A 12,343-nucleotide genomic window follows, 5' to 3' on the forward strand; every position below is an offset into this window, starting at 1 on the left:
GAAAACATGTCTAACTGAACCATATGTCAGCAGAACATGTTATTCTATTGGTCATGTTTTCTGTCATCTTGTATTGATGTCACTCATTGCTAATATAATTTTAATCTCTTTGAATCTGTTAAAACTGGAAAGTTACATGGAATTGCATCACTGAATATAGATGGTCACACCAACAATGAACAGTGGTTTCATATATTAGGAGTACGTGCTGTGCTATTTTGATATGAATGTATAATTTTACAGAATTTGGATGTAAACATGGCAGTGAATAATTTATTGAATCGTGATGATGAAGATGGTGAAAATGACGATGAAAATGATAGTTACATGTCAGGAGGAGGTGAGTTAAATGATAGTTGCATGTCAGGAGGAGGTGAGTTAAATGATAGTTACGTGTCAGGAGGAGGTGAGTTAAATGATAGTTACATGTCAGGAGGAGGTGAGTTAAATGATAGTTACATGTCAGGAGGAGGTGAGTTAAATGATAGTTACATATCAGGAGGAGATGAGTTAAATGATAGTTACATGTCAGGAGGAGGTGAGTTATAACTTATAGTTACATGTCAGAAGGAGGTGATTTAAATGATAGTTGCATGTCAGGAGAAGGTGAGTTGAATGATATTTACATGTCAGAGGGATCAGGTCAAATGATAGTTGCATGTCAGGAGGAGGCGAGTTAAATGATATTTACATGTCAGTGGGATCAGGTCAAATGATAGTTGCATGTCAGGAGGAGGTGAGTTAAATGATAGTTACATGTCTAGAGGAGGTGAGTTAAATGATAGTTACATATCAGGAGAAGGTGAGTTAAATGATAGTTACATGTCAGGAGGAGGTGAGTTAAATGATAGTTACATGTCAGGAGGAGGTGAGTTAAATGATAGTTACATGTCAGGAGGAGATGAGTTAAATGATAGTTACATGTCAGCAGGAGGTGAGTTAAATGATAGTTACATGTCAGCAGGAGGTGAGTTATAACTTATAGTTACATGTCAGGAGGAGGTGATTTAAATGATAGTTACATGTCAGGAGGAGGCAAGTAAAATGATATTTACATGTCAGAGGGATCAGGTCAAATGATAGTTGCATGTCAGGAGGAGGCGAGTTAAATGATATTTACATGTCAGAGGGATCAGGTCAAATGATAGTTGCATGTCAGGAGGAGGTGAGTTAAATGATAGTTACATGTCTAGAGGAGGTGAGTTAAATGATAGTTACATATCAGGAGAAGGTGAGTTAAATGATAGTTACATGTCAGGAGGAGGTGAGTTAAATGATATTTACATGTCAGAGGGATCAGGTCAAATGATAGTTGCATGTCAGGAGGAGGTGAGTTAAATGATAGTTATATGTCAGAGGAGGTGAGTTAAATGATAGTTATATGTCAGAGGAGGTGAGTTAAATGATAGTTACATGTCAGGAGGAGATGAGTTAAATGATAGTTACATGTCAAGAGGAGGTGAGTTAAATGATAGTTACATGTCAGCAGGAGGTGAGTTAAATGATAGTTACATGTCAGGAGGAGGTGAGTTAAATGATAGTTACGTGTCAGCAGGAGGTGAGTTAAATGATAGTTACATGTCAGGAGGAGGTGAGTTAGATAGTTACATGTCAGAAGGAGGTGAGTTATAACTTATAGTTACATGTCAGGAGGAGGTGAGTTAAATGATAGTTACATGTCAGCAGGAGGTGAGTTAAATGATAGTTACATGTCAGGAGGTGGTGAGTTAAATGATATTTACATGTCAGAGGGATCAGGTCAAATGATAGTTGCATGTCAGAAGGAGGTGAGTTAAATGATAGTTGCATGTCAGAGGGATCAGGTCAAATGATAGTTGCATGTGAGAGGGATCAGGTCAAATGATAGTTGCATGTCAGGAGGAGGCGAGTTAAATGATATTTACATGTCAGAGTGATCAGGTCAAATGATAATTGCATGTCAGGAGGAGGTGAGTTAAATGATAGTTACATGTCAGGAGGAGGTGAGTTAAATGATAGTTACATGTCAGAAGGAGGTGAGTTAAATGATAGTTACATGTCAGGAGGAGGTGAGTTATAACTTATAGTTACATGTCAGGAGGAGGTGAGTTAAATGATTGTTACATGTCAGGAGGAGGTGAGTTAAATGATAGTTACATGTCAGGAGGAGGTGAGTTATAACTTATAGTTTACATGTCAGAAGGAGGTGATTTAAATGATAGTTGCATGTCAGGAGAAGGTGAGTTGAATGATATTTACATGTCAGAGGGATCAGGTCAAATGATAGTTGCATGTCAGGAGGAGGTGAGTTAAATGATAGTTATATGTCAGAGGAGGTGAGTTAAATGATATTTACATGTCAGAGGGATCAGGTCAAATGATAGTTGCATGTCAGGAGGAGGCGAGTTAAATGATAGTTACATGTCAGAGGGATCAGGTCAAATGATAGTTACATGTCAGGAGGAGGCGAGTTAAATGATAGTTACATGTCAGAAGGAGGTGAGTTAAATGATATTTACGTGTCAGAGGGATCAGGTCAAATGATAGTTGCATGTCAGGAGGAAGCGAGTTAAATGATATTTACATGTCAGAGGGATCAGGTCAAATGATAGTTGCATGTCAGAAGGAGGCGAGTTAAATGATAGTTATATGTCAGAGGAGGTGAGTTAAATGATAGTTACATGTCAGGAGAAGGTGAGTTGAATGATATTTACATGTCAGAGGGATCAGGTCAAATGATAGTTACATGTCAGGAGGAGGCGAGTTAAATGATATTTATATGTTAGGAGGAGTTACATATTGTACCAGTAACACATAATATATTTGATCTGTTAATGTACATTACTTTCTCTGCAGATGATCTAATGTCTTTATTGGATGCTGGTATTCATAGTGACCATCCTAGCGTTATTATTGATCCGGATGCTATGTTTTCAGAAGATATGTTTGTGTATGGATCCAGAGGTAGACCAAGTAGCCGGGGTTCCTTGGGACGATCTGGTGAGATGCATATTATTACTAATACGTACTGTCTGAGTGCATATTTTTAGGTATTCTCGTAATAACCTTATTATTATACATATTTTCCTTCCAAGGATACATCATTGGAATGCCGAAATCCAAAATGTTAAGAACAGAATCAGTGAACTTCTTTGTGTGGAGTTCGGTCAGACCATGGTGGCAGCCATGTTTGTTTTTATCATTAGAGGACGCTTAAGCGCGTAATCATTCTATATTTGGAATTTGCATTTTCTAATATGGTAGGATGAAAATACCCCGTAAAATACCGCAAAATTACGGCACGCTGTAACTTATGGCATTATGGTGACAGATGTATAATAATGAGTAATATTTTAATAATACAGCATACAGGGATTGCAATTCTTTTCAGTCCCCGTTCGGACGAAATCCGAAAACACGGACTTATAATTCGGTCTCCATCCGTGCGTCCGTCCGGAGTCGTATCTCAGAATCCCTTGGACCAATTCTGTTCATTCTTTGCATGTGCCTAGTACTTTATGTGGGACATATGCACATGCAGTGGTTTAGCGATTCGATTCAAAATGGCCAACTGGCAGCCATCTTGTTTTTTGAAAATGTCGTATTTTGGACATGCTTTGTCAGTTTTCATTCAAATTTAGTACATAGATCATACATGTTAGGATACATGTCCCCAACCGTTCGTGAGTTCCTGAGTCTGTTCGTCTGTGCGTCAGTATGTCCAGAGTCATATTTCAAAATTCTGTGGACTGATTCCGTTCATTCTTTGCATGTGCTTATCACCTTATGTGGGACATATGCACATGCAGTGGTTTAGCGATTTGATTCAGAATTGCCAATTGGCAGCCATCTTGTTTTTTGAAAATGTTGTATTTTGGACATGCTTTGTTGTCATTCAAACTTGGTACATAGATTATACATGTCAGGGTACATGTCCATGACAATTTATTTCGCAATTGGATCAAAGATGGTCGACTGCCAGGCATCTTGTTTTTGTTTTTTTATGCGGTATCTTGGACATGCTCTGTCAGTTTTCATTCAAATTTGGCACATACATCATACATATCAGTGTGTTTCATAATCAGATCAAAGATGGCCGAATAACGGCTGTTTTTATTTTTGGCCATATTACTACTACATGGAACACGTGTTTTGATGTAAATAAACAATCTGTTGTATACGCCACTTGGAACTCAAGTTTCAAGGACACGCTCGCGACAACCCCTCCGCTTTAATATGACGAGCACAACGAGAACTTTCAAAAATTTAACAGGGACTGTGTCATTTTCAATGACTTGTTTTATGTGCACTTCTAACCATGCATCTGACCATGCAAAATTATGATAGATCTCATTGTTTCACTGGCAGATTGGGAAATTTAAAACAATGAAATTAAAACTCAGCAAAAATTAGTGATTTTATCATCAAATTGTCGGTCAATATAATTATCACTATAGTTCTCGCCATGTTTTCTGTCTGCTAAGCTCAAAGCATCAGGTAAACAGGTCTTGAAAGCCGATGGTTTCGGTAAAGTCATCCTGACTGTTCTTCGAGACTGCCCAGAACAGCCAAATATTTGAAGGTAATTATTTGCTTGAACTTTTAGAGGCATCAAATATCAACAGCATAATTTATAAAAATGTTTAGACCTATTTATGTTATGAAGGAAATATTTTACTATTTTGAAAGGTATTAAGGCATCCAGGTGGGCATTCTAGGCATTTGCCTCTATGACTTCCATCAAGGGTTTTCATCTCCACCGCCACTATCAAGGCTATCAGGTGTGGTAGACATTTGTCCAGTGCTTTATTGAAGACATTGGCACAGGATCTAATCAACATATTTAATGACCGTATATGGTCATATGACCTCATTAAAAATGCAGAACTATTATATCTGGAGCACTATTGCAGATAGACATTCATTCAGTGCTTTATTGAGAACAATTCATGTCACCTCATTAAGAATGCATAAATAGCATATCTGGAACACTAATGGAATATAGTGCTAGTGCATAACTTTATTTAGTAATTTCTGCCATGATATATTTTATACAATTGTGCATAGTCATAACTAAAGAAACTTAAAACCCCAAAATGTTGTCACTATATTCCTGATTCTGCATTTCACTACTATAACCCACTTTCAATACCATGCACGCTCCTCCCATCCATTGACGCAAACTGCTTGAATCAATCATAAAAAAGATGACGAGGGATTTGCCATGTCTCATGGCTTTCTTCTAATATGAGTAAGTATGTAAAAAACATTTTTGTTTGTTTATGAATATATCAAATAAACAAATGGAAATGTTGGTCACTTTAAAGAAAGCCTTTGATGTGTTGGGCTTTATTGCAAATTCCTTCTCATGAAATCATGGAACTGCTCTTCAGCAGTGCCAATTCTGCTTTTGTCGACAGAGAGAGATCGAGATGGCAGTGACCGGGAACGTGATCCAGTATTTCGTGTTCGAGACAGGCGGTGGTTGGATACAGGATTGCGAGATAGTGCAGCAGGTGGAAGCAAATTACCAACATCTGATTTACCACCTTCAGATGCAAAGAAACCTCATCAACCAACACCAAATCCATTACAGCTTGGGGAAGATGTTGAGTGGTGGCCAGATAAGGTACAGTTTTATGCATGCTGTGATGATCAGTCGTAAATATCACAAGGTCACAACTAATTGTGAACCATGCTTAAACCAAGTCAGGAGGTCATATGCAAATACCGCTGTGATTGCTTAGAGGACTTACCAGTAGTAGGTCAGCTCATTTGGATGCAGAGTAGTACTGTAAAATACTTTATTTCAGCTGGAATTAATTTTCGCTGAAAAGACATTTTTGGTGTTTTGTATGAAATTTATTTTCACTGGTTTTTGACAAGTTGAATGTAAATTATAGGAAAAAAGGTATATTCGCTGAATTTTATTTTCATTGAAACATTCCTTCAGCGAAAATTAATTCCAAGTGAAAATAAAGTATTCTACAGTATATATCATAGCTAGAAGGACTGTTTTGACATGTGACCTTGAATCTAACTAGTGTAATAGCAACTACCGTAAAAGCTCAATCAATTCGGCCACTCAAATAGTTCGGCCACCTAATTTTTGCGTCATGGTTAATTTTAAAATGTATCCGTTTAGTTCGGTCATCTGTCCAGTCAGTCTATTGTTTGTATTCAATTAGTTCGCCCGGTGATGACACCGCCCGATTTTTACGTCACTCTCTCAACAAAGGTATATTTTCACACATCTATCACGTAAATACAATGTACATGTATAAGCATTTACATCCATGGTATAAGCAATCTGGATATCCGCCAGATGTGCAGTCATGGTGTCAACCGTGGTTGTACAAAAGACGTGTGAAATCTCTAGTACGTCCATGGTGAAATATACTCTGTTGATTGTCATTACAAATTACCCAGTACATCAGTTGTAAATAATCGCTAAGAAAATTCTCATCACGACGCCAAAAATATCGACAACGAACAAATACTTTAAGTCATTGCTAGCAATCACTGACGAAACGAAGCTCCATGGTTTAGGGACAACAAAATTCAGGCCGACACTTGACTCACGTCTTTGGAATTTCAAGCAAGTCATACAAAGTCGCAAATGTGTTACATGAAAGCGTCATTATTATTGGACGTAGTTTTGTTTACACAGTCACGCAGCACGTCAAAATATCTTCTTTTTTTCGGTTGACCCAAATAAAATTATCTGCTGGATTGTTTCAGCACAGTCGTTTCAGTAATGTTCGAAACATTGTCCTGCAGAGTTGTTTGTTTAAAAGTCAAGTAGATTATTAATATTAACGGGGTAAAAAATTAATTAATGCCGACTTGCAAATTGTATTGTCTTCGGCATTTCCAGTAAGTCGATACAAAGTCGCCAACGTGTTGCGTGAAAGCGTCATTTTTATTGGACATGGTTTTGTTTACACAGTCACGCAGCGCGTCAAAATATCTTCTTTTTTTTTGGTTGACCCAAATAAAATCACCGGCTGGATTGTTTCGACACAGTCGTCCCAGTTATGTTCTAAACTTCCTCTTGCAACGTTGTTCGTTTAAAAGTCGGGTGGATTTTTTTGTTTTGTTTTAACTGTGGGTAAAAAAACATGACCGTGAAGTGAAAACTGCGCTCTCATAGAAGCGGTTTCAGTAGCGGTGCGGTAAAGTGGCAGACGAGACGACGTGAGGTGTGAATCCTGGGCCTATCATTTCGACATTGTACGTCAGACTGAGTACTGACTGATGTACATCCTTTACGGTAATTTCAAAAGAATATGCGATAATGTTGTGGCTGGTCAGAGTATCATGCTATAAAAGTGGCGATTTCTCTGGGGAAAGACACTCACTTTTAGTTTTCCCACAAGCTATTAGTACTTATTTTGTCGCTCGCTAGCCATGTCTCGAATCGATTCATTTTTTACTAAGGCAACTGCTGAGGTCCCAGCTGTACCTGCTTCTATGTACCGGACAACACCTTTACACTTTTACTCCAATCCCGCAAAAGATATATTTATTCAGTTTTTCACGTTACCATGTTTGTTTACATTTACGGGGAGCGTGACATAAAACTGTCGTCTCCACGGCAACAAAACAGCAGGTGGCCTGGTTGCGTCAGATTTCTTGAACGCGCTCGTAGTTTGTTTTAAAATTGGGTCAAGTCTCAGACTAGTACTACACCTTTACTCCAATCTCGGGAAAACGATATATTTATTGAGTTATCGGTGATACATACTTCGAACCCAGTTTTAAAACGTTGAAAAATTATTCAAACAAATCGACCACTTCGGAAACATATTTTCTATATTTATTCAATCAATTGGCCCACACCCAAAAATATTTATTTTTACATGGCCGAATTGATTGAGTTTTTACGGTACCCATGTAAAAGGTGGTACGCCCAAAGGAATGAAGTGGAATCCTTTGTTTATATGTTTGAATCTGTCTGGATGCTGCAGTAACCCTTACCTCTGACCATAATATTACAATTTGTAACTATTTTTTCCAACAGGGTGAAAATTTACGTTTTACGCAAATAGCATCTCTACATAGTGAGCTTGCTGCAGTGACGGTAGGCGGTCATCTATATCAATGGAAATGGAACGAACAAGAAGTCTACAAAAACAATGAGGTATAGATGCTTTTAATAGATACAGAGAGTTGATTCTGTTCAGCATTGTTGCTTGTGACACATAACTGTGACAGTTATCCCTGAACCCAATCAGTATGAACAAAGCTGCATTGCTGGAACAATGAAACTTATATTTTTTTAGGCAATCTAAGTACTGTAAAATCTGTATTAAAAGCTGCGGCTTCTAATAAAATGGTACAATGCAACAGAGGGGATGCGGCTTCTATTAGAGCATCTACACATATGAGAAACCGTGATTTTTTAGGTCTCAATTGTTCAAAAAGAATGGGTGCGGCTTCTATTAGGGATGCAGCTTCTAATACAGATTTTACGGTAATTGTCATATTGCTTGGTTTGCTCGTAATCACCAGTAACATGGAAAGTGGCGAAACATGCACCAAATAATCGTAAATAAATAGATTTGTTTCAGGTTGTAGTACACTGACAAACCTTCTTGTTGCATGGCTGTTATTTTCATCTGTATTTTTTGACTGTATTTTTACTTGACTGACATGCATTTGTTATTGAACTTTCGTTCTTTCTTAGATGCAATGTATCTAATATTGCCAATTTTTTTGATTTCTAGAACTGTAATCTGCACCACCCAAAAACTGTTGCTTTAAATCTTATGAATGAGAAAATAACATTGATATCATCATGTAATGTCAGAGCCACTGTATGGACCGAATCTGGCAAGGTAAGTTGATCTTGATCTTGACACTGAAAAAGAGGAAAAGCTAACTGTTTTATATAAAAGTTTGTTGTTTTACCAAAATTCTCCATAAAAACCATGATCATTCTTTTTCAAGCGAATTGTAATGGAGTGCATCGTAATATGTGTTGTTCAATTTGAAAAGGCTGTAATATTAACCTGCGTTTTATTTCCTGCACAGCTTGCTACCTGGGTAGATGAATCTTTATCTCCAATAGCCTCCAAGTTAGAACAACCAGCTCAGCTATTCACAGAGTTCCAGTCTGATAAAGTAGTAGCTTTGTATAACTGTTCTTTGTATACGTGTGCTAAGACAGAGTCAGGCACTTTATATTGGTGGTGAGTAGCATCTCTATGGATTAATAAAATCTGTATGTGCATATCATAGAAATGACTCTGCATTCAATCATGACTTACTAGGTAAAAATTCAAAAAACTTTAAAAGCACTAGAAATTTTTCAATAATTTGCTAAATAAAAAAATAAATAAAAATCCAAAACTGTTTCTATGAAATAGTGACCTTGGTAATTTTCCCATAGCGTTAAGCCCAACTCTGATGATCTTTTTGATTAGAAAATAAATCAAATACCTATATGTACAACTCTGGACAAAAATTAGTTTGGTTATTATTTTTTTTTTTTACTTTCAAGAATCTAAGTGAATAACTTCCTGTGTCAGAAGTGTTTTCACCAGCAATTATGCCAGTAAAATCATATAATTTAGGCCCAGCCATGATAGCTGTACCATCAATACTAAAACATTTGGTTGTTGGTCTGTGGGCTAGTCTCATGTCAATACATTAACTGTTGTAGCTAAAATATCACCTTGCATTTGTATTTATTTGGAGGAAACTGTGACACAGCCATAGTTGTGTTCTGTTTTAGAATCCAAGTCTCATTGATGAGCTGAGTAAGAGATGGCAAATACATGCCAAAATGTGATACCTATTTTTTTAGAGTGAGGGATAATGCAAATATGTGTGATTTGTTAGGTTCCTGACTGTGGTTCAGTAATCCTTTTCACTTAATATATTGGCAAGACTTTGCATTAATTATGTTTAGTTATTTTTTTAGGGGGGTACTACCGTTCACTCAGAGGAAGAAAATTTTAGAGAAAACTCGTACCAAGTCCAAGAAACCACGAGTCAGTAGCAGTAGTAAATCAAACATAGTAGTAGGAACTCAGGTAAGTGCCATCAAGTAGATCACTTTAACTGACCCCTTGAACACCAAATTTTTTTTGCTCATAATGGGTTAGATTTGTTCACATTTTCTGTGATTTTCACTTAATTCTATCTTAATTTTGGACCAAAGAAACAAAATGTGACATTACCGGTACTTCTAGTATTTGGTCAAAAAATGAGACTACCGATATAAAGAAAACTGTTTTGTGGATAGTGTCTAATGTTGACTTTGGCACTGGAAACTTTAGACTGCTGTTTTAAAAAAAAAATAGTTTACTCTAGCATAATGTTACTATCAAGTTATAAGTGTAACACAGTTTTCTTCCCAATTCTTTTAAGCTTGGCTGTTTTACCATGCTTGGCCACAAAAATAACATACTTGCTGAATACTTTTCTTTGGCTGTTAGCTGAGGAGAATACTGTAGCAACTAACAATTACTGATTATTGAGATATCATGATTATAATCCTTCGATTTGCTTTAGTGTTTGATTTACTTGCTCTGTCGTAGAAATAACATGTTTAAGAAGTATGTCTGCAAAGTTACTTTGATATTTCAGTTCAGAAATGTTACTTCTGCTCGTAAAATAAATCTGAAAAGTTGCATCATATGGCAATCTTTACAATTATGAAGGGGATATGTCCTTAGTACTATACCCTCCCCAAATATTTCCTATATCATCACTGCAATCTCTTTTCACAGTAATAACAATTCTTTTTTCAGGTTTGCCTCATCAGTAAGCCTTTATTTCATTCTGGTGCACTGGCTTTCACAGTCGTTGGTGGCATGCCTAAAGTTGGGGAGCTCCAGGAATCCGCTTGGAACCTGTCTGAAATTTGTCGATTCAAAATCAGGTTTAATGATAAGCCAGAGGAGAAGAAGACTGAAAGTAAACCGGAGAATAAAAATGAGATTAAAACTGAAATGGGACCACCTCCTTCCCCGGCTTCTACTTGTAGTGATGTATCAATTGTATCCAGTGCATCATCTCTTAGTAAGTACAAGGGTCATATTAATCATTAGAAACTATGACATGTAGTGTGAATTCTTTTTCATATAGTCTACCTACTTTCATAGTGCTTTGAAATCTACAGAAGAGAGGACTTAAAGAATTGTTTTAAGGTAGCGAGATAGTTTTTTGGCATGGAAAATGTAAACATCTATAATCGGAGTAAATTTTACAAGAACCTATACAATCTATATATGTTTGGAAAGCCCTTGACTTGTACTTTTCTATTATTAATATTTTGTGAACACTGTGTTTGTTTTAGCGTCACGTGATTCTGAAAATCGGCGCGGCTGATAATTAACTAACGTGAATACATTTTTAAATGTCAGCTCTACGGTCATGCATGCGGCCAAAAACTTTACACTGTTTTGAAGCAAAGGTCATGAAGTTTAAATCCGTATTTCTATTTTTTAAATTAAGTTTTTTTTTCCTCTCCGAAAATGGAAAATTTCAAGCACGTTTTTTGGTGTTGAAGTTAGTGTATACCGGTGGTTTGCGCGAGGTTTGTGAAAATACGCGATAGAATTTCGCAAAAATGTAAATACGGATACGAAGCCAACATATTCGAGAGTACGGAAAGCCAAACGGCGACATCGTAGCGCTACTCATTGAAACGCCATTTAAAATTAGGTCAACGGCAATTGCCAGAAATCGAACACCGAGAAATCGGCACTTTTATGATTTTAAACTTCAATCAAGGTTAACTCCCGTTTTAGCAGCAACAATTATATAGATTGGCAGTAAATAAATTACCTTGAAGGTTGTTTTCAGAAAAAATCATGATTCGACATTTATGTCTGTGAAAAAACTGTATTTTTACCGTTTTCTTTCACGCTATGGAGTTTTGACACTGTCTGTGCTGATAACGAACGGTGACGTCATTCATTACAGCTGGGATTATGCAAAGTGGGCGGTTCTGTTTGCAGGTAGCAAACAACACAAATACTACACTGGGCAGTTGAAGTGTTTGTCAACATAGCGTATTTATGTTTGGGTCGTTTTATTTGCAAACTTATTTTCTTGAGTATTCCACAAGTTTCAAAGTCTTTTAGAGACACAAGAACACTTTCCGACAATAATTATCAGACTCCCGCGAGCAAATTGCGCAGATTACGGTAGAATAAGAAAATGGAATGACGGCTGTGGGGTAAGTTTTTTTATGTGTGGAATTGGAAGAAATGCAGAGTAAATTTAAACACGAAAATATTGTAAATCATCATCCGACGAGGCCGTTTTTGTTGGACTTGTTATTTTCGGGAGGGACCTTTTGTAGTGTTCGTACAAGTTGAGTTTTCATTTTACCTGAATAAGCCTAAAG

At 36.9% G+C, this 12,343-nt stretch overlaps 1 protein-coding gene across 1 annotated transcript in view; it reads left to right on the forward strand.

Annotated features, from left to right (window-relative positions):
- The window catches only part of LOC100367082 (E3 ubiquitin-protein ligase UBR5-like), a 57,706-nt gene that overhangs the window by 8,499 nt on the left and 36,864 nt on the right, over nt 1–12,343 (forward strand). Inside the window, exons 7-14 of the mRNA XM_085507853.1 lie at nt 244–340; nt 2,836–2,979; nt 5,400–5,608; nt 8,003–8,122; nt 8,709–8,819; nt 9,016–9,173; nt 9,908–10,019; nt 10,740–11,010. Coding sequence (XP_085363979.1) covers nt 244–340; nt 2,836–2,979; nt 5,400–5,608; nt 8,003–8,122; nt 8,709–8,819; nt 9,016–9,173; nt 9,908–10,019; nt 10,740–11,010 — 1,222 coding nt within the window. The remainder of the gene's footprint in view (nt 1–243; nt 341–2,835; nt 2,980–5,399; nt 5,609–8,002; nt 8,123–8,708; nt 8,820–9,015; nt 9,174–9,907; nt 10,020–10,739; nt 11,011–12,343) is intronic.

This window comes from Saccoglossus kowalevskii, chromosome 14, assembly GCF_978046115.1.
Source record: "Saccoglossus kowalevskii chromosome 14, keSacKowa6.1, whole genome shotgun sequence".
NCBI lineage: Eukaryota > Metazoa > Hemichordata > Enteropneusta > Harrimaniidae > Saccoglossus > Saccoglossus kowalevskii.